Raw genomic sequence first — 27,682 nt, 5'->3', positions numbered from 1 at the left:
GATGGATGCTGGATGGAAAGGATGGAAGTTTTTGGGTGTCAGATTTGGAGGATTGGAGAAAACAAAGTACATGGTGTACTCTCATTCCTGCTGGGATCTGAGACATCTGTGTGGTTTTTGGCATCACTGCTTCTGAACCACCCTCAGAATAAAAGCAGGAACTGGAGCGAGGTGGCGGCCAGCGTCCCATCACTGCCCCGTTACAGATTTGACAGCGCAGAGGCGAAGGCTCAAACACCCGGACATTGAAAGTTCCCTCTGCGGTCAGATTTCACCATCAGCTTTCTGAAAACATCTGTGTGTGTGTGTGTGTGTGTGTGTGTGTGTGTTTCTGATCTATTTCTAAGTCAGTGCGTTGGATGCAAAGCAGTGTTTATCTGCCTGCCACAAACCACATACACATAAACTCACACACTGAAGTGTCTGTCAGCGGCTCGCATCATACAGCATCACAGCAGACATTTCATCATCCTGTTCTTCTTCTTCTGTGAAGGAGACAGATGTGTGTGTGTGAGTGTGTGTGTGTGTGTGTGTGTGAGTGTGTGTGTGTGAGTACTGTAACTCCTTTATTTCACACAGACAGCTTCAGCATTTGTTCTGCTTTCTCTGCTTTTATTTGAATGTGACAGAAAAACACGACTAGAATTTACACAAACGTGTTTACAGGCTGACTTTAATGTGTTTCTGCAAATGCTTGTCCTCTGGTCATGTGATCATGTGGTTTGCAGGAACGCTCCTCTTCCTCAGAGGATCCACCTGTGCTTCCTCTCCTCTCTCCTCCACCTGTTACAGTGAGGGAACGTCCTCCATGATGGAGGAGCTGCTGGAAAGTGCTGAGAGTTTCCTCCAGAGTGAGACCTCTGTCACAGTTCAGAGGATCTACGGCAGCAGAGACCTTCATGGACACTAAAAGTCTCAAACACACAACAACAACATCACACTGACTCCACTCTGACATCACTGATCAATAATCAAAGAACACACAGATCAAACTGATTGATCAGCCATCAGAGGAGTCGGATCAATGGAGCTGCTTCTGTTCCTGATGTCCCCTGTTTGATCCTGGACCTGAACTCTCCCTGCAGAGGAGACACAACACAGTCAGAGACACACACACACACACACACACACACACACACACACACACACACACACACACACACACACAAGTGATGGGTTTTCAAGGTGATAATTGCTCCACTAACAGTGAGACATGGATTCTTTTTTATTCATTGTTGTTGGATTTTTATTGTGCCGGCTTGTTTCCCCTGATGAGTGTGAGGCTGTGAGTCAGCTGAAGATTGTTTACTCCCGTGAGGAGCTGCTACAACGTAACGTCTCGTATGGTGGTAAAGACCTTACTTCATGTATGCCGGATTTTATACGGAGAGATTTTAACAGAACAAGTGACAAAAGGAAAAGAAAAAGAGGGAGACTCAGAGGTGTCAAACTGCGTCTGAGGAGACAACAGGTTGGACTCCCCTGGCCTCTGTAGCTTCTTTCCTCTAGACGAAGGTTTCTAGTTCCAAAGAAAACAGTTTTGTCTCTGCTGCCGTCACTAAACACAATAAGAACTGTTTTATTTGATTCATCTTGATCTCATTTATATTGTTTTTTATTGCTTGTGTAATAATCAAATGTGTTTGTCAGGGTTTAATGGGTGGGTGTGTGTTTTGTGAGGGGATGCCAAATGTTATAATTATTTTCATAAAGCCAATTTATCTATAGGTATAAATAAAGTAAACTTGAACCCTTAGGTCATGGTAAAATTTAGGCTAACTGTAACCCTGACAGTAAAACCACATTTGACTTAAAACTTGTTGGGCCAGACATTTTGTCCCCACAAGTATAGTGCCAATGTTCTGTCCTCACAAAGATGTGTAAACATGTACACACAAACCTTTGACTTTGAGCTGCACTCTCTTCCTTCTAACCACAGCTCGATTCCTCACAACGTAGCATGCATATTCTCCACTGTCTCTCTCTGTGGGCTGTTTCAGGGTCAGACTGAGGTCTCCAGTTTTCAGTAGGTCTTCATTCATCTTCGTTCGGTCTCTGTAAACCTGGTGCTGTTCTTCAGGTTTGTCAGAGCCGTTCTCATACACATGGACCAACATTACTGGTTCAGGCTCTTTGCATTCCCAAACCACTCTAACATCTCCAGGCAGGTTTTGTGTGGTTTTGAAGGGCAGCTGGACAGACTCCGCCCCCTCCTCCACCTCCACCTGACAGACTGAGAGAACAACAAACACAACATGAGCTGTACAAAGTGTGATTGGTGTTCAGAGCAGCATCATGTGACTCTTGTTCTGCACTAAATGAAGCGATGGAGTGGCGCCTCCTTCAGGCAGAGAAACAGCTCATGGAGAGAAATAATTATTAGAGCAAAAACAAGAGTGGAGCTGCAAATAAGGCCGAGAGGAACGCTGCAGAAAACTGTTCATGTGTGAATTCATCACTTCATAGATTTCTTTGAGCACTAAAATCAGAGCTGCTTCTATTTCTAATATGACAGCTGTACATTAGAGCTGCAACACTTTAAATGTGAGCCATAAAAACATGATGCTCTACAAGTGCATTCAGCTCTGACACTGTCACATCATGAAGGAGACGTGGAAATCACTTTGTTACATATATACATATATATATGTATATATGTATATATGTATATATGTGTGTGTATATATATATATATATATATATATATATATATATATATATATATATATATATATATATATATACACAAGGATCCCAAGAAGGAACCGGTCCCCTCCAACTACCGACCAATAACCTGCCTCAGTACTACATGGAAGCTCCTGTCAGGCATCATATCGGCTAAGATGAACAGGCACATGGGTCAATACATGAGCGGGACACAGAAAGGAATTGGCAAGAATACCAGAGGCGCAAAACACCAGCTACTGGTAGACAGAACAGTCAGCCGAGACTGCAAGACCAGACTGACCAACCTGTGCACTGCCTGGATTGATTACAAGAAGGCCTATGACTCAATGCCCCACAGCTGGATACTGGAATGCCTAGAATTGTACAAGATCAATGGGACCCTGAGAGCCTTCATCAGGAACTCAATGGGGATGTGGCGTACAACACTAGAGGGCAGCTCCAAGCCCATAGCACAAGTCACCATCAAGTGCGGGATCTACCAAGGAGATGCTCTGTCCCCATCGCTGTTCTGCATAGGCCTGAACCCCCTCAGTGAGATCATTAACAAGACTGGCTACGGATACCTGAGCAGTTGTCAGCCACCTCCTGTACATGGATGACATCAAGCTGTATGCCAAGAGTGAACGAGACATCGATTCACTGATCCACACTACCAGGCTATACAGCAATGACATTGGAATGTCGTTCGGACTGGAGAAGTGTAGTCGGATGGTAACAAAGAGAGGGAAGGTAGTCAGAACTGAGGGGATTGAACTACCAGAAGGCAACATTGCAGACATAGAGGACAGTTACAAGTACCTGGGGATCCCGCAGGCGAATGGGAACCATGAAGAGGCCGCTAGAAAAGCTGCAACCACCAAGTACCTGCAGAGGGTCAGGCAAGTCCTGAGGAGTCAGCTGAATGGTAAGAACAAGATCCGGGCCATCAACACGTACGCCCTGCCCATGATCAGGTACCCTGCTGGGGTAATAGGCTGGCCAAAGGAGGAGATAGAAGCCACTGACATAAAGACAAGAAAGCTCCTTACCATGCATGGAGGGTTTCACCCCAAGTCAAGCACCCTGAGGCTGTACGCTAAGCGGAAGGAAGGGGGCCGGGGACTGGTGAGTGTCAGCACCACAGTCCAGGATGAGACAACGAACATCCAAGAATACATTGGGAAGATGGCCCCAACTGACCGAGTGCTCAGTGAATACCTCAGGCAGCAGAAACCCAAGAAAGAGGAGGGAGACGAGGAACCATCATGGAAGGACAGGCCCCTGCACGGTATGTACCACCGGCAGATAGAGGAGGTGGCTGATATCCAGAAATCCTACCAGTGGCTGGACAAAGCTGGACTGAAAGACAGCACAGAGGCACTAATCATGGCAGCACAAGAACAAGCTCTGAGTACAAGATCCATAGAGGCTGGGGTCTATCACACCAGGCAAGACCCCAGGTGCAGGCTGTGTAAAGATGCCCCAGAGACAATCCAGCACATTACAGCAGGGTGCAAGATGCTAGCAGGCAAGGCATACATGGAACGCCATAACCAAGTGGCCGGCATAGTGTACAGGAACATCTGTGCCGAGTATAACCTGGAAGTCCCGAGGTCAAAATGGGAGATGCCCCCAAGGGTGGTGGAGAATGACCGAGCTAAGATCCTGTGGGACTTCCAGATACAGACGGACAAAATGGTGGTGGCTAACCAACCGGACATAGTGGTGGTAGGCAAACAGAAGAAGACGGCCGTAGTGATCGATGTAGCGGTTCCGAATGACAGCAATATCAGGAAGAAGGAACACGAGAAGCTGGAGAAATACCAAGGGCTCAGAGAAGAGCTCGAGAGGATGTGGAGGGTGAAGGTAAAGGTGGTCCTCGTGGTAATCGGAGCACTAGGTGCGGTGACTCCCAAGCTAGGCGAGTGGCTCCAGCAGATCCCGGGAACAACATCGGAGATCTCTGTCCAGAAGAGCGCAGTCCTGGGAACAGCTAAGATACTGCACAGGACCCTCAAGCTCCCAGGCCTCTGGTAGAGGACCCGAGCTTGAAGGATAAACCGCCCGCAGGGGCGTGCTGGGTGTATCTATATATATCTATATATATATATATATATATATATAGATATATATAGATATGTCTGCAATTGCTCATGTCTGCAATCATGTGAGCTGAGGATGAAACATGAGAAGAAGAAATGATGTGTGAGTCAGAGTCCAGAAAGTCTGTCCTCAGTGGCAGCCAGGAAAACAAGACAAACAAAGGACCAAACCTCTGACTTTGAGCAGCAGTGATTTTGTTCTAAGGATGTTTCCACTCCTCCAAACTTCACATATGAAATCATCGCTGTCCCAGTCTGTGGGGTGTTTCAGGGTGAGACTGAGGTCTCCAGTTCTCAGCAGGTCTTCATTCATCTTCGTTCGGTCTCTGTAAACCTGGTGCTGTTCTTCAGGCTGATCAGAGCCGTTCTTATACACATGGACCGTTCTGGATCTCCCATCCTTCCACTCCACTTTAGCGTCTTCAGGCAGGTTTTCTGTGGATTTGAAGGGCAGCTGGACAGACTCCACCCCTGAATCCACCTCCACTTGACAGACTGACAGGACAACAAACACAACATTAGAAATGCTGATTAGATGAGAGATGATCCACTGTTATTCACTTTTATGAATACAGATGTGGAATAAAGCAGTTATTAGCACAGAGCTGCGCTGCTCAAGAACATTCATTCAGACAAAGAGAGAGGAGACATCTTACAGACATCACATTTACAAGGATCTACAGGAAGCTCTTTTCTTTCTTTGGACGCTAAACAGAATAAACTTCATACTGACTCTGCAGATCATGAAATGAAGCTCATGTGTAAGTTCAACAAGGAACATCTGTATTCACTCATCTGTCTGCTTTCCAGGTGTTTGGCTGCTTGTTACTTAACTTCCACTTTCCCATACCACCAAACTCAAAACTGGCATCATTATTCTAGTCCAATTATCTCACTGCCCACACTCTTCAGGCCAACCAGCCTCCTCTGTGTGACATAAATCTCACAGCTCATCTTTCGTTCTCCTTTGCAGACTCCTTTATGCAACCCACCTCCTCCCCATCCCAACCTCGGCTCAGTGCTCCATCCATGCCTTATCTTCACCACCATCAGTGTCTAGACTGCAGAGGTCCTGTTTCTATTCTATTATATTCTGTTATTCTATACTGATGTAACAGGCAATTGGTGTCTAACCACTGAATAGCATAACCAAATTTTATATATCAATACATCTGGAAATTGTCTGGACCACAGACCTCTGGATGAAAACTTCTTCTTTTTTACATTTACTCTTGTCTCAGGCTGATGTGCTGACTTATTCTGACTATGAAGAAATGCACATGTACTGTAAGGAAGTTAGTTAAACTCTGAAATGTGACACAGTTGCTGACAGATTTACATCTTCTGAAATTAACTTCTCTCAGTAACTGTTGTGTAAAGTGGGATAAATGTATGGAATAAATCAGTGATTAGAAACAGGCATTTACGGATTAATGGACATGACTGAACAGCCATCAAGCAGTAGCTGTTTAAGAGAGGCAGGTGGGTCATTACTCCACCTAAACCTGAACCTCTGTCTCCACCATCATTTTCCCACTTTGGAAATTTGCCCTTAAAGTGTTCATTGCTTTACAACATCACTGCCTGCATTAAGTAACATGCAAGAAAACAGTGGACCTTAAAAGCTGCTGCTAGCTGCTGCTTTCACACGTTAATGAGTGAAAATAACAGGCAGCAGGTCAAAGGTCATCACAATGAGGAAGGCCTTTACTTCATTTCCATGAACTGTGTGTTTTCTCTCCTTTAACCTTTGACCTCCCCTGCTGAAGAGAACTTTTCTTCTTCTTCTATTTGATAGAAGAATCAAACAGTGATGTCACAATAATCCATCAGTCTGCTTTGGCCCTGCTCTTTTAAACTTACTGCACTACACTCTTTATGAAAAGACATCATTTCCTGTGTGCATTTCAAAGTACAAGCACTCTAACATGTCAGTGGACACAAACACTTGATTTCTGAGGGTCCGCGTGGTCACAGTGACATAAATTAAGTATTTTTGTATTTTTGTATTTCCTTCATATATCTGTACCTGAGCTGAGGTGACGCAAAAATTTCCCCATTGTGGGATCAATAAAGTCTTATCTTATCTTATCTTAAATGTCATCAGACGGGGAGTGTGAGGGGCTGTGCGGACATCCACTTTTCCCTTTTTTGTTACCGGGCAGATTTCAAGCGGATTTCAAAGAGGTCTAACAGGAAGGACTCCTCAGCCGTGGGTCTCTAGCTGTCTGTGTCCACAGCAGAGTAGAATCAATGCTTTAAAGAGGCTTTTATTGTGAAACACTGAACTTGTTTCAATGAGATTTACATTTCAGGGAGTTTTCCTAGAAAAAGACCGATTGATTCTGTTTATCTGGACGTAGCATTTTTTGGTGGGAGAAACATTTCGTCACTCATCCAAGTGACTTCTTCAGTCTCAGCTGACTGTAGGTTTCCCCAACCTTATAAACAGGACATTTGCATAATGACTGAAACCAGCTCACTGAAGGAACAATGGGCTGGGAGGTCAGTTCCTTGATCATTAATATTCAAATTCTCATGACCATTGATCAAAGACCACTGATCAATGGCCATGAGTACCATTTGTAGAAAGTTGGTGAATGGCTGCAATCACAGTAAGATGGCAAAGAATGTACCCTTAGTCCTCAATTCAGAGATGGTCTTTCACTGAGATAGTCAGCCTGTTAGTTTCCTGCTGCCTCCATCACTCACACTGATTCACTCTCAATCACACTACATGACCTTTGACCTGTATCTACAAAACTAACCTCTGACTTTTAGCTGCACTTGTCTCTTCAGCAGGATGTTTCCCTCCCTGCTGTAGACGGTGCAGGTGTAGATCCTGTTGTCTCCATCTGTGGGGTGTTTCAGGGTCAGACTGAGGTCTCCAGTTTTAAGCAGGTCTTCATTCATCTTCGTTCGGTTTTTGTAAGCCTGGTGCTGTTCTTCAGGCTGCTCAGAGCCGTTCTGATGAACATAGATCATCCTGCTGCCTTTGTCCTTCCACTCCACTTTAGCGTCTTCAGGCAGGTGAAGTGTGGTGTTGAAGGGCAGCTGGACAGACTCCACCCCTGAATCCACCTCCACCTGGGGAACTGAGAGGACAACAAAGCACAACATGAGCTTGGATGGAGACATTTGTGTTGACTCTAACAGGCTGAATGCAGAGCAGCAAACTATTTGAACTGATCCAACTTTATTAACACAGACAAAGATTTGTGCGTCAGCTGCTGTTTGCTGCTATAGATATAATCCAGCTGATGGTGAGAACTACATGTGACACTGTGATGCAGCCATGAATCTGACTGATTTCTTTCCATTTTCAAAGGTTGATGCATCAGTTAAAGTCCTTAAAAAGCTCAGAAATAAAGAGAAAGGTTGGTTACAGCAAAGAGAGGCACTGGCAGCATTTAAGACACAATTTGAATAATTTTTTTATACAGCGCAAAACCACAACAACAGTCGCCTCAAGACGCTTTATATTGTAAGCTAGACCCTACAATAATACATACAGTGTGAGCTCCAACAATCATATGACCCCCTATGAGCAAGCACTTTGGTGACAGCGGGAAGGAAAAACTTGCTTTTAACAGGAAGAAACCTCCAGCAGAACCAGGCTCAGGGAGGGGCGGGGCCATCTGCTGCGACCGGTTGAGGCGAGAGATGGGAGACAGTATTAAAAGACATGCTGTGGAAGAGAGATGATTCAATGCAGAGAGGTCTATTAACAAATAGTGAGTTGCCCCTCTGTTGGTCTTCCTTGGTCTCTTGTGTTCTGGGGGCCTCTGGATGTCTGGAGTCTTGATCTCCTCCATACCTGCTTCATGCCCTGGAGGACGGGGCTGTGGCCCCCCCACACCCTCTAGCACAGGGGTGTCGCACTCCAGGCCTCGAGGGCCGGTGTCCTGCAGGGTTTAGATCTCACCTTTGGTCAACACACCTGAATCAAATGATTAGTTCATTACCAGGCTTCTGGAGAACTTCAAGACATGCTGAGGAGGTCATTTAGCCATTTGAATTAGCTGTGTTGGATCAAGGACACATCTAAAACCTGCAGGACACCGGCCCTCAAGGCCTGGAGTTCGACACCTGTGCTCTAGCAGATCATTGCATGAAGGAACCTTTTAAATACAAGCGCGCTCATGCTCACAGGTGTACACACGGGTGCTCACACACACTACACCCTTTTTGGCTCCTACCTTAAAGCACACTGTGCGCTGTCGATATTACGTGCTGCACAATAATATTCAATATTTAGTATTTACTGTTATACAGGGAGTGCAGAATTATTAGGCAAGTTGTATTTTTGAGGAATAATTTTATTATTGAACAACAACCATGTTCTCAATGAACCCAAAAAACTCATTAATATCAAAGCTGAATGTTTTTGGAAGTAGTTTTTAGTTTGTTTTTAGTTTTAGCTATTTTAGGGGGATATCTGTGTGTGCAGGTGACTATTACTGTGCATAATTATTAGGCAACTTAACAAAAAACAAATATATACCAATTTCAATTATTTATTTTTACCAGTGGAACCAATATAACATCTCCACATTCACAAATATACATTTCTGACATTCAAAAACAAATCAGCGACCAATATAGCCACCTTTCTTTGCAAGGACACTCAAAAGCCTGCCATCCATGGATTCTGTCAGTGTTTTGATCTGTTCACCATCAACATTGCGTGCAGCAGCAACCACAGCCTCCCAGACACTGTTCAGAGAGGTGTACTGTTTTCCCTCCTTGTAAATCTCACATTTGATGATGGACCACAGGTTCTCAATGGGGTTCAGATCAGGTGAACAAGGTGGCCATGTCATTAGTTTTTCTTCTTTTATACCCTTTCTTGCAGCCACGCTGTGGAGTACTTGGACGCGTGTGATGGAGCATTGTCCTGCATGAAAATCATGTTTTTCTTGAAGGATGCAGACTTCTTCCTGTACCACTGCTTGAAGAAGGTGTCTTCCAGAAACTGGCAGTAGGACTGGGAGTTGAGCTTGACTCCATCCTCAACCCGAAAAGGCCCCACAAGCTCATCTTTGATGATACCAGCCCAAACCAGTACTCCACCTCCACCTTGCTGGCGTCTGAGTCGGACTGGAGCTCTCTGCCCTTTACCAATCCAGCCACGGGCCCATCCATCTGGCCCATCAAGACTCACTCTCATTTCATCAGTCCATAAAACCTTAGAAAAATCAGTCTTGAGATATTTCTTGGCCCAGTCTTGACGTTTCAGCTTGTGTGTCTTGTTCAGTGGTGGTCGTCTTTCAGCCTTTCTTACCTTGGCCATGTCTCTGAGTATTGCACACCTTGTGCTTTTGGGCTCTCCAGTGATGTTGCAGCTCTGAAATATGGCCAAACTGGTGGCAAGTGGCATCTTGGCAGCTGCACGCTTGACTTCTCAGTTCATGGGCAGTTATTTTGCGCCTTGGTTTTTCCACACGCTTCTTGCGACCCTGTTGACTATTTTGAATGAAACGCTTGATTGTTCGATGATCACGCTTCAGAAGCTTTGCAATTTTGAGACTGCTGCATCCCTCTGCAAGATATCTCACTATTTTTGACTTTTCTGAGCCTGTCAAGTCCTTCTTTTGACCCATTTTGCCAAAGGAAAGGACATTGCCTAATAATTATGCACACCTGATATAGGGTGTTGATGTCATTAGACCACACCCCTTCTCATTACAGAGATGCACATCACCTAATATGCTTAATTGGTAGTAGGCTTTCGAGCCTATACAGCTTGGAGTAAGACAACATGCATGAAGAGGATGATGTGGACAAAATACTCATTTGCCTAATAATTCTGCACTCCCTGTATTCACATAGATCATCACGATGTTGTAGTTTATTACATTGCTCTCTTTTTTTGCTTGTTTTCTCTTTTTTCTTTCTCAACGGATGATCCAGGTATTTTTTGTCTGTTTGTTTTGTTGTGTTTTGTTTTGCCCTTCATCACCGTTCATGTCTGTCCCGTGTAGCAAGTGAAAATTAAAAAAATAAATAAATAAAAGCAAAGGTGAATCAAATAGACCAATACGGCAAGGCCGGTTGGTCCATTTGGTAAAGTAAATCTGTTGGGCATCTTTCTTTGCCTTTAGACAATAATTCTGATGGCAAAAGAACCAAATGGGACAGGCTGAAGAAAAGCAAAACAAAATAAAAAAACAAAAAAAGCAAATAGTGAGTGAGAAAGGTGACTGGAGAAGAAAAACTCAATGCATCATGGGAATCCCCCGGCAGCCTACGTCTATTGCAGCATAACTAAGGGAGGATTCAGGGTCACCTGGTCCAGCCCTAACTATATGCTTTAGCAAAAAGGAAAGTTTGAAGCCTAATCTTGAAAGTAGAGATAGTGTCTGTCTCCTGAATCCAAACTGGAAGCTGGTTCCACAGAAGAGGGGCCTGAAAACTGAAGGCTCTCCCTCCCATTCTACTTTTAAATACTCTAGGAACAACAAGTAGGCCTGCAGAGCGAGAGTGAAGATAAAGATAAGATAAAGAAGAACTTTATTGTCATTGTAGTTATACAACGAAATTTGTTTGGTAGCTCACAAAGGCCAGCAGCAATAAAACAAGAAGCAGCATGGTAATAAATAACTGTAGTAAAAGTATACGATATAAAGTAAAAGGAAGGCACTTAGCACAGTAAATAACAAAGAAAATATAATAGTATTTACAATATGATAGTTTGAGCGCAAACAGTATAAGATAATATAACAGTATTTACAGTGTGGTAATTTAGTGCAAACATTAACGCCCAGTAAATGACTTTGTACATATGCAGCAGACATGATATGGGGTAAAGGAGAGAGAGGGAGAGTTAGCTAATGGGGTGATATGGTACTATAAGGTCATTAACCCTTTCACGCATAGTGGTCACTACAGCGGACAGCTATTCACAGGCTGTTTTCTTGTATTTGTGTCAATGTTGATGGTATATTTGCACATAAACAACTACATTGGACACTGATGTGTCACTCCATATTCAATTCATAAGTCAAAACATATGTTGTCCACCAAAGTGGACATGTAAATTGTGCCTAAAGAAGAATAAAAATACTTAAGAAAAAAAATCCTGTCATCATCCTTCCTTCATATATGAATTGTTAAATACCTTTGTTACCCTTTTGTTAAAACATAGAAAAATGCACCACACAAAAATACTGCAAAAGGAAAAGTTTGCCTTATATGCATATAGTGTATTATTGTTGAAGACAATAATACACTGCCTATTATACACAATAATACACAGTAAGACAGGCGTGGATAACAGCACTGACTGGGAGGGGCTGTGAACAGATGACATACTTCAGTTCAACATATAAGACTTTAAGAATGCACAAGCATCTATCTAAAATCTATTTATTTAATCGATCATCTGTGATATTATTATGCGCAATTATAATGTAATGTTCATCTCCCTTAAAAAAAACAGGCAGCCTTAAAGTATGAAATATTCACATACAAACATATTTGTCTATTGTGTCAGTGGCTGATAGTGCCTCAGTGTGAGCTTGAAGCTATTTATAATGCTTAAGTTGTTTAACGTGTAGGTGCTCACAATAAACAGATTTAGAATGAAAGTCGGGGAACTTCAGTAGCACAAAATTCTATTCTTTGTGCACATATGCATCAGGCATTTACCATTATTTCCCCCAAAGGTGTTGTCAAAGGTTCCAAGTTAATAGTTGAAAAAGCCGCAGCAATACACAAAAATATAAAGGTCAAGGTCAAGCTCAAATTTATTTATATAGCACATTTCAAACAGCCGATGCTGCACAAAGTGCTTAACAATATAAAAATGGTATTAAAAAGCAACAATGTAACACAATAATAACAATAAAAAACAATAAAAGGACAGTAAAAGAATTAAAACAATAACTAAACTGATTCAAATAAGACCAAAATGCTTGGGTCATAGTGTGTTAAAGGCCAGGGCATAGAAATGTGTCTTTAGTAATGATTTAAATTGCTCAAGTGTTTGTGCAGATCTAATATTTAAGGGGAGACTATTCCAAAGTCTGGGACCTGCCACAGAGAAGGATCTATCACCACGGGATTTGAGGTTAGTCCGTGGGATGGACAGCATTAGTTTTGATCTAGACCTCGTGGTTTTTCCTGGAGCATAGGCAGAGAGGAGCTCAGACAGGTAAGGAGGGGCTCGGGTATTAAGTGACTTAAAAACAAAAAGTAGAAGTTTAAATTGGATCCTGTAGGAGACAGGAAGCCAGTGTAAAGAAGCTAAAACTGGGGTTATATGCTCTCTCCGTTTGGTACCAGTTAGTTATAAACCAGTTCTAGACCATATTCTACTTGGTGACAACTTCACTTTGAGCCTTTAATCAGAATGCCTTAAGTTGGCTAGTTAAGTACCTGGCTAACATTGCTGTTATGCCATAACTAACTGCTATAATAGCGCTGTATTGCATCACACTCAGTGCATTTCAAAATTTTATCCCGTGAGTTTGCTAGCTAGCAAAATAATAATTTTAAAATTAGAATATGTAAAGTACATATACCGTAATTGTCGGGCTATAAGCCGCTACTTTTTGCACAAGCTTTGAACCCTGCAGCTTTTAGTCAGGTGCGGCTTTTCTATGGATTGTCCGTGATTTTTGTGATATCGTAAGACGATTTGTTTTGTTTGTTCCGCTGTTGTACGGCACTACGTTGCCTGGCGGAAGGATCGGGGTTCAAGAGTGGTATGTTAGTCACATGTCCGTCCGCCAGGCAACGTAGTGCCGTACGAAGTAGCGCGAAAAACAAACTTCAAAGTAGCGCTACGCGTTCAGCGGGAGTCGTGGATGATGAGCAGCGATAAACTTGCAAAAAGCAAGTTATGCCCAACTCCACCGGTGGATTCTGACAGCGTGGAAAAGTGTGAAAACATCCACGATCACCAACGGATTTTGAAGGGCTGGACTGCTGCATGATGGAGAGGAGGACACCGCCACGGCCCTTCTGAGGGTGTTCGACTCTGACACTGACAACGAGGATTTCTTTGGTTTTGAAAGTGACAACGAAGGAGAGAAGCGGAGAGTGGATGACGAAGCCATCCTGAGCCTGTTAGTATCCGACACTGGAGAAGAGGACTTTGGTGGTTTTAGAGCGCAGGAAGATGGTGGTGAATGACTGACTTTTCTTCTTGTTAAAGCCGTGTCGCTGCACCTGAGCCTAAAAGGTAGGCCGAATCTATTTTCCTGGTGTGCTATAGGTTACTGTTATGTACTACATGTGCAAATATGTACCCATAACTTGTTTTTCAAAAATATTAATAAAAGTGGTGTGTCTCCAAACAGCCATCTCTTTCCTGACAATTCCCTTTGTGCATATTCTCTTACACATGATAAGTCAACATTGAAACACCTGCGGCTTTTAGTCAGGTGCGGCTAATGTATGTACAAAACAGGATTTTCCCCTGATTTTAGCTTGTGCGGCTAATATTCAGGTGCGCTTTGTAGTCCGGGAAATACGGTACTCTAAAACTATTTACTAGGGCTTACTCAAAGTCCCCCACTGTGAACAGGTGAAAATTCTTTTTGCAGACTTTTCAGGTGGATTTGGTCGTTGTCTTATCCATAAGTCTGATCTCTGACTTTTGACCTGTATCTACAGCACTGACCTCTGACAATGAGCAGCACTTCTTTTTTCATCAGAATCTCCCCCCTGTTGTTGTAGACGGTGCAGGTGTAGGTGTCTGTGTCTGTGGGGGGTTTGAGGGTCAGACTGAGGTCTCCAGGTTCCAGTAAGTTTCTCTTCATCCTTGTTCGCCCTCTGTAAAAATTATGCTGTTCTTCAAGCTGGTCAGAGCCATTCTGATACACGTGGACCTTCCTGTTGTTTTTGTTCTTCCACTCCACTTTAGCATCTTTAGGCAGGTTAACTGTGGTTTTGCAGGGCAGCTGGACAGACTCCACCCCTGAATCCACCTCCACCTTATAATCTGAGAGGGCAACAAAGCAGAACATGAGCTGTAGTGAACGTTACTAATCATCATCTTCTGACACAGAAATTATTTCTGTCCTCAACCTCAATATGACATTTGAAAAAAAAAAATGATCACAGTATTTTCTAACTAGAACACACTTTGGGGATTATGGTAATTCCACTGCTGTGGGTTTAATCATGTGTGTTTGATAGGCTCTAATTTTTTAACGTAAATGAACAGTCTTCTGCAACTTAATCACACAGTTACACAGGGTTCTATGCTGGGACCAATACTTTTTACTGTATATGTAACATAGTTAAATAGAGTTGAAGTAAAATCCTGCTAAATGGGACATTGGCGCCACCTACTGTTGAAAAAGTCACCCTGCAATATTCACAAAGGGCAAGGGATTCTGGGTAATCCTCAGAATAATGGAGGATTCCTGCGAGGTAAGGAATGCGCAAATGTCGTGGGGAGGAAAAATCATATCGCAGGCTGTTAAAGTAATACAGTCTGACCCGATTATTTTTGTTGTTTATACATCATTCGTTGCGGGTCATTTCACCAGTCTTTATGTTGAACTGAGTGCACGTTTATGTGAGATTTCTTTATTGGGAGGAGAGGAAACAAATTGGGAGCATAGTTAGCTAACTCTGTTGTTGCTTTCCCATTTAGGTTTTGTGCTGATTGCCCACGACATTAAAAAGAGATCATTCTAACCATTGCCTTTTTGTTGTGAATGCAGACCAGAGAAGACACTACACAGAGGTCACATATAGATACTTTCCTGAGGAAACATTATTTGAAAACACTGCACCTCCACTTTATAATCTGAGAGGGTTAGTGGACATGGACTGTGCTAATATAATATTAGTGAGTGACTCTAACTGTGTTTTATGCCCCAAAATGGATAAACTTCCCCCACAATCTACTTTGACAAAAAATTCCAAAGCCCTTTGGCAAATTGTAAATGAGCTCGACCTTGTGGACGTCTGGCGACACTATAATCCACTACCTAAGGAGTACACTTTCTACTCTAACCCTCACTTGTCAGCATCTCGTATAGATTATATTTTTATGTCCAAGTGTATCAGTCAGTTAGTTCAGCAGGTAAATATTGGTCATATAGGTCTCTCTGACGAGGCTCCTGTGGTCCTAACTGTTCAACCCATGAGACATATTGAGCCTCCATGTCTTGGAAGATGAGCACACTGTCTCTTTTGGATGAGATATTTATACATTTCACAACAGAGCAAACAACATTATTTTTAGAAATAAATGTTAAAGAGGAGATAGACACGAGAACTTTATGGGATATAAGGCTTACATTAGAGGGATGATTATTTCATACACAAGTCATGAAAGAAAACAACGATTAACAAGGCAGTTAGAGGTCGAGAATAATATAAAAAAAGCTGGAGAAACAATATTATGTAACAAAATCAGCTGAAACATTAAGTGAGCTTAATATTACCAGGACATCTTTGCGTAATTTGATAATGTGAAAGACTGAAAGAGATGTTTGTGCCAGACAATGGCTTTTTGCATCAGCTAATAAGCCTAAACGCTTTCTGGCTCGTCTTGCAAGGAATACTCCATCAAGTTATTTTATCACAGCTATTGTGGATGTGAATGGTGAGAGGCAAGTAGCAAACCGTCAGATTAATGAGTGCTTCAGAGAACTCTATACAAATTTATACCAGTCTGAGATGGACCTAACAAGGCTTAACTCGGGCTTTTTCCTAAACGACTTAGTATTCCCTCAGCTCTCTGAAGATCAGGTTAGCCTGCTGGAGTGTCCATGTGGCTGCTGGAGTCACCCACACATTGATGGAGGTGGATAAAGCTATATCTGCACTCCAGTCAGGGAAATGTCCTGGGGCAGATGGCTTCCCAGTAGAATTTTTTAATGTAATGAAAGTGAAGTTAAATAGTTTATTATTAAGGGTTTTTAATAAAGCATTCGAAGAATCGAAACTCCCAGAATCTATGTACCAGGCTAATATAACATTGATAGCTAGAAAAGATAAGAATCCGGAGTCATGCTCGTCTTACAGGCCTATTAGCCTTCTTGGTGTTGATAATAAGATACTTTCAAAGATACTGGCTCTTAGGCTAGAAAAGGTAATGTGCTCTATTGTGCATGCTGACCAGACAGGCTTTATTAAGGGGAGGAAGATTTGGGTTTGGGAAAAAGTTTCTGGGGTGGATCAAAATTATATACAAATCACCAATAGCATCTGTGTTAACTAAAGGCTTGTTATCCTCCCCAATTACATTGAGCAGAGGTACAGCACAAGGTAGCCCATTGTCACCACTATTATTTGCTTTGGCCATTGAGCCTTTGGCCATTAGACAAAATCCAAGTGTTCATGGAGTTAAAATTGGGGATAGACAACATAAAACTCTGCTCTATGCAGATGATATTCTTCTGGCACTGACTGACCCTGCTAACTCTCTACCTGTTCTTACTAGGTGTATCAAGGACTTTGGTCTTATATCTGGATACAAGGTAGATGTTGATAAATCTGTTATAATGACTGTGTAGTGGAGGGGACATTGAACCTTTATATGTTAAACCTTTTCACTGGGCACCACCAGGTTTTGTATATTTGGAAGTTAAAGTTACACCAAACGTTAGTCACTTATATGGAGAAAATATTAATGGAATGGTTCAAGATCTTTGAGAGATGCTGAGAAGATGGAAGTCACTTCCGATGTTATTTTTGGGAAGAATAAATCTCATTAAGATGGTAATCTTACTGAAAATATTATATCCCACAGGCATGTTGTTTGCCATTTTGAAATCAGAAGATATTAAAGTAATTAATAAGGCTATGGTGGGTTTCATTTGGGCAGGAAGAAAACCCAAAATTAAATTGGACACACAATTAGCCTGCCATCACCAGTGTGTGAATGTGTGTGTGAATGGGTGGATGACTGAATGTAGTGTAAAGTGCTTTGGGGTCCATAGGGACTAAGTAAAGCGCTATACAAATACAGGCCATTTACCATTTTACAGTTACCGAAAGATCTGGGCGGGTGAGGAGAGCCAAATATAGAAAATTATGTTCTCTCAATACAAGCGAGGATTCTTTCTTCCTGGATACATGAACGTTCTGATCTGCCATGGCTAAATATTGAGGAAGTATTATGTAAACCATCCTCACCTGTTAACTTTCTAGGGAAACATCTAAATGACTTACCTCATGGAATAAAGCACAACCCACTGATATATAATGCTATGTGGACGTGGGGAAAATTTAGAAAACCTTTTAACAGCAGCCTTCGGTTTAATATTTTGTCAACGCTTATAAATAATCCAGACCTTCTGCCGCAAAGCATAGGGTCGAGCTTTGTGGGATGGCATAAAGTAGGTGTAAAGAGGTTTTATGACCTCTTTAAACATGGTGAGTTTAAATCATTTGAATCCCTGAAGTCCCAGTATTCTATGTCAAAGACTGAGTTTTATAAGCATTTGCAATTGAGAGATTATGTGTTAAAAAATGCTAAATGATTACAAATCTCAACAGCCTCTTTTCAGTTGGAGAAATTCTTTCTGGATAAAAGGGAGCATAAACATTTTGTATCAAAGTTTTATTCAGAGATTTATGCCCTAATTGTGGACAAATTAACATGGTTGAGAAAATCTTGGGGGACGTTGCTTAAATGTGAAATAGATATACAAGCATGGGACAAAATCCTGCTCCTTCCATCTAAAATCTCTGTTTGTAACCGATTTAAAGAACTGCAGTACAAAATCCTGCACAATGTGCATATTTCTCTGTATATTTATAGTAAGTATAATATGGGAACATCTCCAAATTGTCTCAAGTGTAAGGCCAGAGTGGGCACTAGATTTCTTGTGGGAATGTGCTATTATTCAGTCATTTTGGAAAAAGGTCTGCGCCAATATTAGCACAGCCATTGGTCATTAGGCGACAGAAAACCCATTAATGTGTATATTGGGATATATTCCTGTCTCACTGGTACAACATGAGCATATAATTCAGTCACTGTTAATGTTGGCTAGGAAAAGCATCATGTTGAGATGGGTGGGGGCTGAGCCTCCCTCCATTTCTCTATGGAAGTCGCTCATCATTGATGTCATGACTCTGATCAGGCTGGGACACTATATTGATGGGAGCTCCCGAATTATTGTGGACAAATGGAAGAAACCACTGGAAGCACTGGGAGTAACCTGTAAACTGGATTCTAATGGACAACAATTCTGGACATAAATAAATAATCACAAGTTCTCTGTGGACTCTGGAGAATGTGTAATACTCTAGGGCTGTGCAGTGTTACTGTTTTGGATGTGAACCAGTCTTGTATTTGTTGGGGGAAAAAAAGTTAAATAAAAGTCTTAAAAAAAGAAAACACGGCATACTTTTTCATTTCAGACGATACAAAGATTTTTTTTCATGTATAATGAAAGATGACAATTAAACTGTAGCCACGCCTTAATGACATAGGCCAAAATTAACTTTAATTTCCTTTTCCCAAATTTATATAAAATGAAGGTTAATGTGCCCTAAAAATCTAAAAAACACAACAAAACATGGTGTCTCAATAGATAGTGACGTTGAATGCATTACCTCGGCCTCCAGTAACACTGTGAAGAACCTTGGAGTCGTCTTTTTAACCAGGATATGACCTTTCTGACACATTTTTGCTGTTAAAAAGATCATCTGATTGTTGGGGTTTCCTCCAAATTATTGTACGGTTTTAAGTACAATAAAGCATTCTGAGGTCAGCCAGAGGCTGACTTTATCCCTTATGACGTACCTACTTTTAAAATAAACATTTACTCAGTTGTAGTCACAGAGAAATGGCACATTCTTGAAAAATACTTTGACTTGGATGGTTCGCTATAGAAGATTTTCTCAGTATCACTGTTGGCTCTTTGCCTTATAATACAAAAAAACATTAATGCCACTGTTTTGATTTGGGACTACATAAAAATGAATTGAATTTCATATTTTTTGAACTTTCAATGTAAACCTTGTCACCAAATAAAACATAACAAAAGTTGTGTGTATGAGGTGATGTTAACAAAAGTTAAGTTTTGAAAATGTAAAATAACTGGATAAAACTTTACAGGCAGTTTGACAATTCAGACATTTCTGAATAGTTTTCTGGGTTGTTACTTGCTAAGACCCCGGTTTGAATTATGAGCATGGCCTTCATTTTTTTGTTAGATTCAATTTAATATTTGAAATTATTCTTTAGATTTATTTAAATTTTTACAAATTTTAAAAGTCTTCAGCATCTTATAATTTCTCTATATTGTTTATTTCAGAGGCCAGACTTTTATCTAGTTTCTCTTCTTTTAAGTGCTCTGCTGTCTTTATGAAGGTGTTTCAAAGTTGTTCCTTGGAGAATGTTTTTCAAGCTAAATTAAAGCGTTAGACCAGTGTTAACTTACCTCTGCCAGTCCTTGATATCTATTATTGAGTGATTTGTATATATTGTGCTTTTTCTTAAATCTGTAAATCTGTAACATATTGTTTAGTCTAGTTAATAGTCTGTTACTGTTACTGGATTGTGGCAACTGTAACCCACATAATTTAGGGATTAATAAAGTACGCTGATTCTGATTGAGCATGATAGATGTGCGTGGGTGTGTAACTCTTATCAGCTTTTTTGAGCTATGTTTCATGGGGGCTGGCCTGGGTCTTTGGAAATGGGAACAACAAACAACTTGTTTTTAATTGTGTCGTTCTGGGTTTTTTTTTTTTTTTTTTTGTCTTTCATGTAGTAGATGTTTTATATATTTTTGTTAAAAAAGTGTGTCAGCATGTTCTGTCAGGTCATTTCACCAAGTAGAAATTTCTACTTGGTATATTTTGTATATATATTTGTTAAGTTACACTTAAGTTTGAGATGTACAGAGCAAGTAAGGAAAGCTAAACAAAAATACAGGGGTTCACAGTCGTCAGTTTACTGCATTTTAAAACAATGCAATCCATGCATTATTAGTAAAATTACTGTTAAGACATTTATTTAATACATTTTAGCAAATTGTGCTATTAAAGTTTTTATTTATTTATTCATCTTCAGGATTCAGACGATTCTTCCCCATAAATTTTGCATATGATGATGATATGATGCATATGATGAACGCTTATCTCCAAAGCCGAGGTCAGACGGCAGGTCTGGGCCCAGCGCATGCTGGAGAACTGGATATGCTGTCTACACTGGCTTACTCTCACCCTACTCACCCTGTTGTTTGTCATGTGCTTTTGTGCTGAGGTGTTTTTTTCTGTTCTCAAACTGTTCTCCCATCAGGAGCTCAGTCTGGGTGGAGCTTATTTCTCCCCCTCTTACCTCATGTTGTGTATTTTCGCTGTTTTTCTTTTCAGCCTACCTCTCTGACCTGTCTCCCCGATGTGATGTTGTGTAAGTATGTTTGGTTGGACGGTTCCTTTGTGAGTGCGCATGCGCCAACCAGCATGCTGCCTGCTGTAACCCATAATTTCCTTCGGGATCAATAAAGTATTTCTGATTCTGATCATAACTAAATACATACATACTGGAGGTTGGGCTCTTATTTGGGGTACATGTACCAGTTGTTGGATTTGGAGTGGGTTTTTGAAACAGAGTATAAAAATAAACCACAATAGTATTATACTGTACTAAGATTACATGGCAGACAACTTGAGTAAGCAGGCAGGACTGTGATTTTTACTCCCATTACTGTTAATTTATTGGGGAAAAAATTGCCATGCCATGCTTTCATGTTCATGAAACATTATTTATCAATAACCGTAGAATGCAAACATCACATTTTGCTTTCTGCTTGTCCAGTGTGCATAACCCCTGTTGTTATATTTATAGAGCTCATGAATGAACTTTAATTAGCACTGCTCTCCCTAGTGGATGCACACGAGATTACCACTGGTTTTCATAAATGCTGTTAACATTCATGGTAACATTGTTCACATAACAAGTGGAGGATGTCATTAGAGTTAGGTCAGCCAGAAATCAGTCAGGAATCCACCAGTTATCTGTGATGGTCCTGTCAAGAATGAGGCAGCAATTGAAAGATGCTGTATTTGTATCTGCAGCATTACTATGATGACAACCACACACTCTGGGTAGTACTGGATTGCAATGTAAAACCAGTCGATCCGATTAATGGACAAGTAACTAATGGAAAAGGGGCTAGTCTCAGTCAGATTGTGTCTCAGTTTGTTCCTGATGTGTTCCTGACTCGTTCTTTGGTAACTAGTCTGCAGCGTCCTGTAAAGCGCTGCAGACATGTTGGATGAAGAGCAGAAGAACAGACAGACTGAGCCTCCACAGTCGGCCATGTCTCACACACATCAGCACAGAAACCATGAAGATCTCATGTGTCTGCTCTGAACAGTCAAGGAGCCACCAGATGACTCCTGCTAACCAGTGGTATTATGGGTAGTGTAGTAGGAGACACTCACCTGACATGAAATAGTGCCGGAAATAAAAAAGAAGACCTCCAGAAACCACAAGAAGAACAAGGAGAACCAGGAGAACCAGGAGAGCTGTGGCCCAGGATGGAAACTGTTCTGTAGAGAAACATAAAGAAAATAGCAACATGACCTTTGACCTACAGCTGCATTCCTGATCTCTAACTCTATCCTCTAATCATATAAAAATATTCTCTGACTCTTTTTGTTTTGAATGGCAGCTAAACTGTACTCTATGAACTATTGCTATGGTTACCAACAATTGAGAGATCATAATAAATGTCAAATCATTAAAATCTCTGGTTACAATAAGAAACGCTGATTCCAACACATTTCTTAAAACAAAACAAATAAACCCTTAACAGTTTCATGTAACTGCTGACCAATGGAAAAAGTAAAAAATACATTAGAAATATATTCACAGACGTGTGTGTCAATACTAAGGTGTTCTAATTTTCTTTCTTATGAAGCAACAAACTATTTCTCCAGGCTAAATGATGATCTTCTAATTTTGTGATATGCCATTTCCTCTCCAGCTTATCAGTTATCTGCTTTAAGCTACGTGTTTGAGAATTATATACCGTATTTTCACAACCATAAGGCGCACTTAAAAGTCTTAGATTTTCTTCAAAAAGTACGGCGCGCCCTATAGCGCAGTGCGCCCTTTGTGTTGTAAGGAGGACGTAGTAGAGAACACCATGAGAACGCTAAAGGGTGAAGTGTGTGCGTTGACTTTATCGCACATACCTGTATAAAAGAACAGGTATGTGCGTTATGCAGGACACCGTTGTTTTAACAACCCTGAAAATGGCAAAGAGACACGCTTACGAAGCACAGTTTAAACTGAAGGCCATCAGCTACGCGGAGGAACATGGAAATCGAGCAGCGGCGAGAGAATTTAAGATTAATGAATCGATGGTTCGCAAATGGAGGAAGCTAGAAAACAAGCTCCGGCAGGTCAAGAAAACGCAGCTGAGTTTCCGCGGACATAAGGCGATCATCGAGCAAAGAACGAGCGGGAGAAGCGTTTCGACGGTCACCATTCGGCTAAAAGCAGTTTCACTTTCACTTTTTATGAAACCGTGCCATTTTTCCATCCGGACCAGGACTACGGTAGCGCAGCAACTTCCAGCGGATTATAAGGAAAAGCTGGCCATCTTCCGCTCCTACTGCAGCAAACACATCGGCGACAAACACATCCAGCGATGGATGACCGATGGAGACCACAGTTTCACCAAGAGTGGAAGGCAGCGCCCGGCGAGTTACGCCACAATTTGCCAATGGATTGTAGATGCTTGGGCTAACATGTCTGCTGGCACTGTTGTTCGAGCTTTCGCAAAAGCCGGCATCATTTCCGAGGAGCCGCACGGCACGGAAAGTGACTCTGACAGTGAAGAAAGTGAACCTGGCATGTTTGATGGAGATTTAGCGCAGCTGTTCAATTCAGACACAGAGGATGAGGACTTCGATGGGTTTGATTGATGATAAAAATGTGAGTACCAAACTTTGTTTTGCTCCTGCTTTATTTTTAAATACGCATACGGTACTTGTATGCGCCCTATGATCCAGTGCGCCTTATGTGTGTGTGTTAAATACAGTAATGGCACACATAACTGAGACTGCGCCTTTTAGCACAGTGCGCCTTATGGTCGTGAAAATACGGTAATAACAAATCTTCAACTCAGTTCTTATGAAGGTAATCAGAATCAGAATCAGAATCAGAATACTTTATTGATCCCTGGGGGAAATTATTTTTTGTTACAGTGCTCCATTTTAAACCACCAGGATCCTGTTTTCGCTTCTCAACAAACGTCTTCAACGCCCTGAGGTCTACCCACCACACTTCTATTCATCTGAAACCCTTAACTCATTGATGCTGTTCTTCACCACGTTCATTAATAACATTCACCAGCAACTCAGTTCGAATGTTGTGTCTATCTCCTCTTCAGACCCTTTTCTCCATTTTGAACCTTTCATGTTCCTAATATATCTGACATTTCTCAGTTCATATATAAATCAAAGCCGGCCACATCTCATCTTTATCCTCTGCCTACAGCACTTGTGAAATATTGGCTCTCTTCCTTACTTCCACTCATCTCTGCCATCATTCACTCTTCACTCACCACAAGAGAAGAACAACAATCATCTCAAGGCGCTTAATATTAAAAGGTAAAGACCCTCCAGCAGAATCAGGCTCTCAGAGTGGTGTAAAAATAGATGGGCGAAGAATAAACACCAAAGAAAAACCCTTCCAACTCAATCTCTCCACCTACCCAGTCATTTTTGTCTTTGCTTTTTTTTGCCTTACATTTGACCAATTATTCCCTTCAGTTTGACCCCTGACCTTTGTCCATAGCGCTGACTTTTGACCTATAAGTACAGCAAGTATTTGGGTTTGTGTCTGACCTTTGACCTGCAGCTGTATATCTATCAGTCTCCTTTCTTCTCTTCCATCACTGATGGAGCAGGTGTAGTTGCCGCTGTCAGTCAGTTGTGGTTTTCTCAGAGTGAGGCTGAAGTTTCCAGTGTTCAGAGCATCAGGCCTCATCGATGTGCGCCCGCTGTAACGCTGGTTTTGCTCTCCAAGATCATCTCCTTCTTTTCGTCGTAGATGGACAGATTTGTTATAAAGATCTTCGTGAGTCCACATCACGGTGGAGTCATTCTCAGGTATTAAACCTGAGAACTCACAGGGCAGCAGGACAGACTCTGCCCCCTCATTCACCTCCACCACCACAGACAGGGCATGCTGGGAAACTGAGGACAGGAACAGAAACACAAATGAACTCCATGCTGTGCAGGAAGCAGAGAGACCAGCATGAGCAAGACCTCACAAGGCTTGAAGAAGTCTTTAGGATGTATTCCACCAAAGCAAGACATGGTCTGTTATTCATTTCAGGAGAGTAAAATCATTTGGTGTATTTAATTATAAATGATTTTTGCTAAGTCTACAGTTAATGTTGGAATATACACCTCTTCCTGGTCTTTATTTTACAGTCCTGATCCAAAGTTTAAGACCACTTCAAAAATGGCAAAAAATCATATTTTGCATGTTTGGATCTTAACAAGGTTCCAAGTTGAGCTTCAACATGCAACAAGAAGAAATGGGAGTGAGACAAAACATTTTTTGAGCATTTAATTTATTGAAAACAACGCTTAAAGTGAAACAGGCTGTTTAACAGCTGATCAATAGTTTAGGCCCACATGCCTTTAAGAGGCCAAATCTGGGCAAAAATGTGGATTCGCTGTTTTTTCTGTCCGGTAATCTCACTGTCATGATGCTCTGATGGCAAAGGCAAAAAAAACTTTCCCTTTTTGAATGTGGTCAGTTTGTTGAATTGCATAAGAAGTGAGAAAATAATTTAGGGCAAGAAATCATCCCAGGCTACTCATGATTGGCAAAGGCAGGTCATGTGGAGAGAAGTACACCCAAGCGCAGATAAACAGAACAAAAAAACTGCACAAAAAAGCTACTAAAACAACATGGAAGGGGAAACTAAGAAAAACTAACTAAACAGGGGAAAGCTAAACACGAGAAAACCACAATAGAGGAAATTGGAGCAACCTGGGGACTTGGAACCACGAGGAATCAAATAATGGCCGACAACCCAACGAGGAACAAAGGAAACACCCACAATATATACACAGAGGGCTACGAGGTGTGGTGGAAGATTTCTTTTCTGATGTATTAATCACATATTTTAATCATATCACTTTAGTAAAGCAAGATCACTGCTGTCACCAGTTGTATGTATGCATGTATAATGTTATCACAAGTGGGTTTATTGCACTTTCACAGAGGGCCCATTGTAAAGTTCAAGAGATCCATCCATAGAGTGGCAGGGGGTCAAGGATGAGCTGGACTGAAGGCACATGGATATATGATGTGCTGTGGAATGTTCTTTCTTTGAGAGTGTTTGGGAAGGTATAAAAGAGTTTCAGGCGGTGTCAATATTCAGACAACCATTTTGGTGTTTGACCTGAATGTTTTCTCCACTGCTATGCTTTTCTTTTTTTAGTAAACCTCACTTCAAAAGAGATGCTCATCTGGTGGTTGCAATTTTATTTAAGATTTTCCACAACAGAGGGAATACACAACAGGAGGGAGACATAGCTGAACATAATCTGACATGATGAACCAAAGGAAGCAAACCTCAAAACACTGAACGTGGGATGCAAGACTGTCTAAATAAAAGAGGAAACAAGAGGCATTTACAAAGACGCAGACTTCACACTGTGATGTGGAGACATGACTGACTAGGGAAACTGATGCAACATGAGAATAACTAAACGTGGGACAGAAAACTAGAAACTATAAATATAACACAAGCAGAAATCAATAAAGAGAACCAAACCTATACTAGAGACATGAAACACTTAACAGCACAGGAACAAAACCTAAGGAGGAGGAATTACCAAAATATATCCAGAAACGAATGAAACGAAGCATATTAGTAATCAAAAAACACAAACATGGAGTCACCAGACTCCGGACCTTGGCAAAAACACTAATTATGTAGATTAGGACGGTCACAATATCAGATTACCACATGCCCAAATTATCATGATCACAAGAATTCCTGACAATGTTCTTATCTCAATGTCTGTGCAGAAACAGAAAGAAAATATTAGTCAAATTAAATTTTAAATGTCTTTTCAGCCTCTTGCTCTTTCTCAAGTGGATAAACCTGTTTCTGTTTTCTGCTGTACTCATGATCTTTCCCCAACACACACACACGCACACACACACACACACACACACACACACACACGTCCCCCTCTTCCCCTCTACTTGACTGACTGTGATGCATCTGCACAAAACAAAACTTTGTAGAATCGCTTAAAACTAAATAATTTAACCAATAAAGTTAACAGACTCTAATCCAGTAACTGACTCTTACTCAGGCATCCATGAAACATATTTCCATGGCTGCTGTAAACATTTCCTGCCTGAAATAGGCAGTTTACTCACTTCGAGACTTTTAAATATATTCGGAGTTTCTTACCGAGGAGCAGGAACGACAGCAAGTTTTTCATCATCCTTCAAAGAAGGACAGCAAACACAGAGTCCTGATCACTCCGCTCATAACTGAGTGAATCCACATCTCAAAACTCTGCCATTCCTGCCTCACTGCTAACGAACAGAGAGGATTTCCTGCTGGGCTGTGATCCAGTAAACTGGTTCAACATGCTCAGAGGCTGAACTTGAAGTTGATAAACCCTCCAGGGCGTGGGTGCATGATTCACCGTGGAAAGAGCAGAGCCTCCATTTGGTTTGAGTTTATTGAAAGAACCACATAAGTTTGAAATAATGCCACATATTTGAACTGGATCAATAACAGATAAGAAAGGTTATCAGAACATCATCAGCATCTGAATCCCAACATTAAGGTGGAGGTGAAAGAAACCCTGCTTGTCTCCAGGTGCAGCTGAGTTTGAGAGAAGTGCTCAGGGAGCGTCTACAAAGTGCAACACCACAAAAACATGTTGCTGCTTCACTGATATACAGTGGTGTTTCTCCCAGATCACTT

The 27,682-nt window shown here is 41.4% G+C and overlaps 1 protein-coding gene across 1 annotated transcript; it reads right to left on the bottom strand.

Annotated features, from left to right (window-relative positions):
• Nucleotides 1–556: 556 nt before the first annotated feature.
• LOC146712727 (uncharacterized) lies at nucleotides 557–27,301 on the bottom strand. The gene is made up of 8 exons (XM_085452252.1): nucleotides 27,158–27,301; nucleotides 24,558–24,908; nucleotides 22,143–22,250; nucleotides 14,398–14,718; nucleotides 7,538–7,864; nucleotides 4,941–5,264; nucleotides 1,901–2,233; nucleotides 557–1,079 (listed from the first exon to the last, which is right to left on the bottom strand). Exons 1-8 carry the CDS (start codon nucleotides 27,189–27,191, stop codon nucleotides 988–990), a joined length of 1,890 nt encoding a protein of 629 aa, XP_085308378.1. The 5' UTR covers nucleotides 27,192–27,301; the 3' UTR covers nucleotides 557–987.
• Nucleotides 27,302–27,682: the final 381 nt, after the last annotated feature.

The sequence above is a fragment of the Copadichromis virginalis genome, linkage group LG3 (assembly GCF_057382275.1).
Source record: "Copadichromis virginalis isolate Kocher_CV1m ecotype Utaka linkage group LG3, C_Virginalis_male_GT1.1, whole genome shotgun sequence".
Taxonomy (NCBI): Eukaryota; Metazoa; Chordata; class Actinopteri; order Cichliformes; family Cichlidae; genus Copadichromis; species Copadichromis virginalis.
The sequence above is the reverse complement of the archived record's forward strand: the minus strand, read 5'-3'. Positions and strand labels throughout refer to the sequence as shown.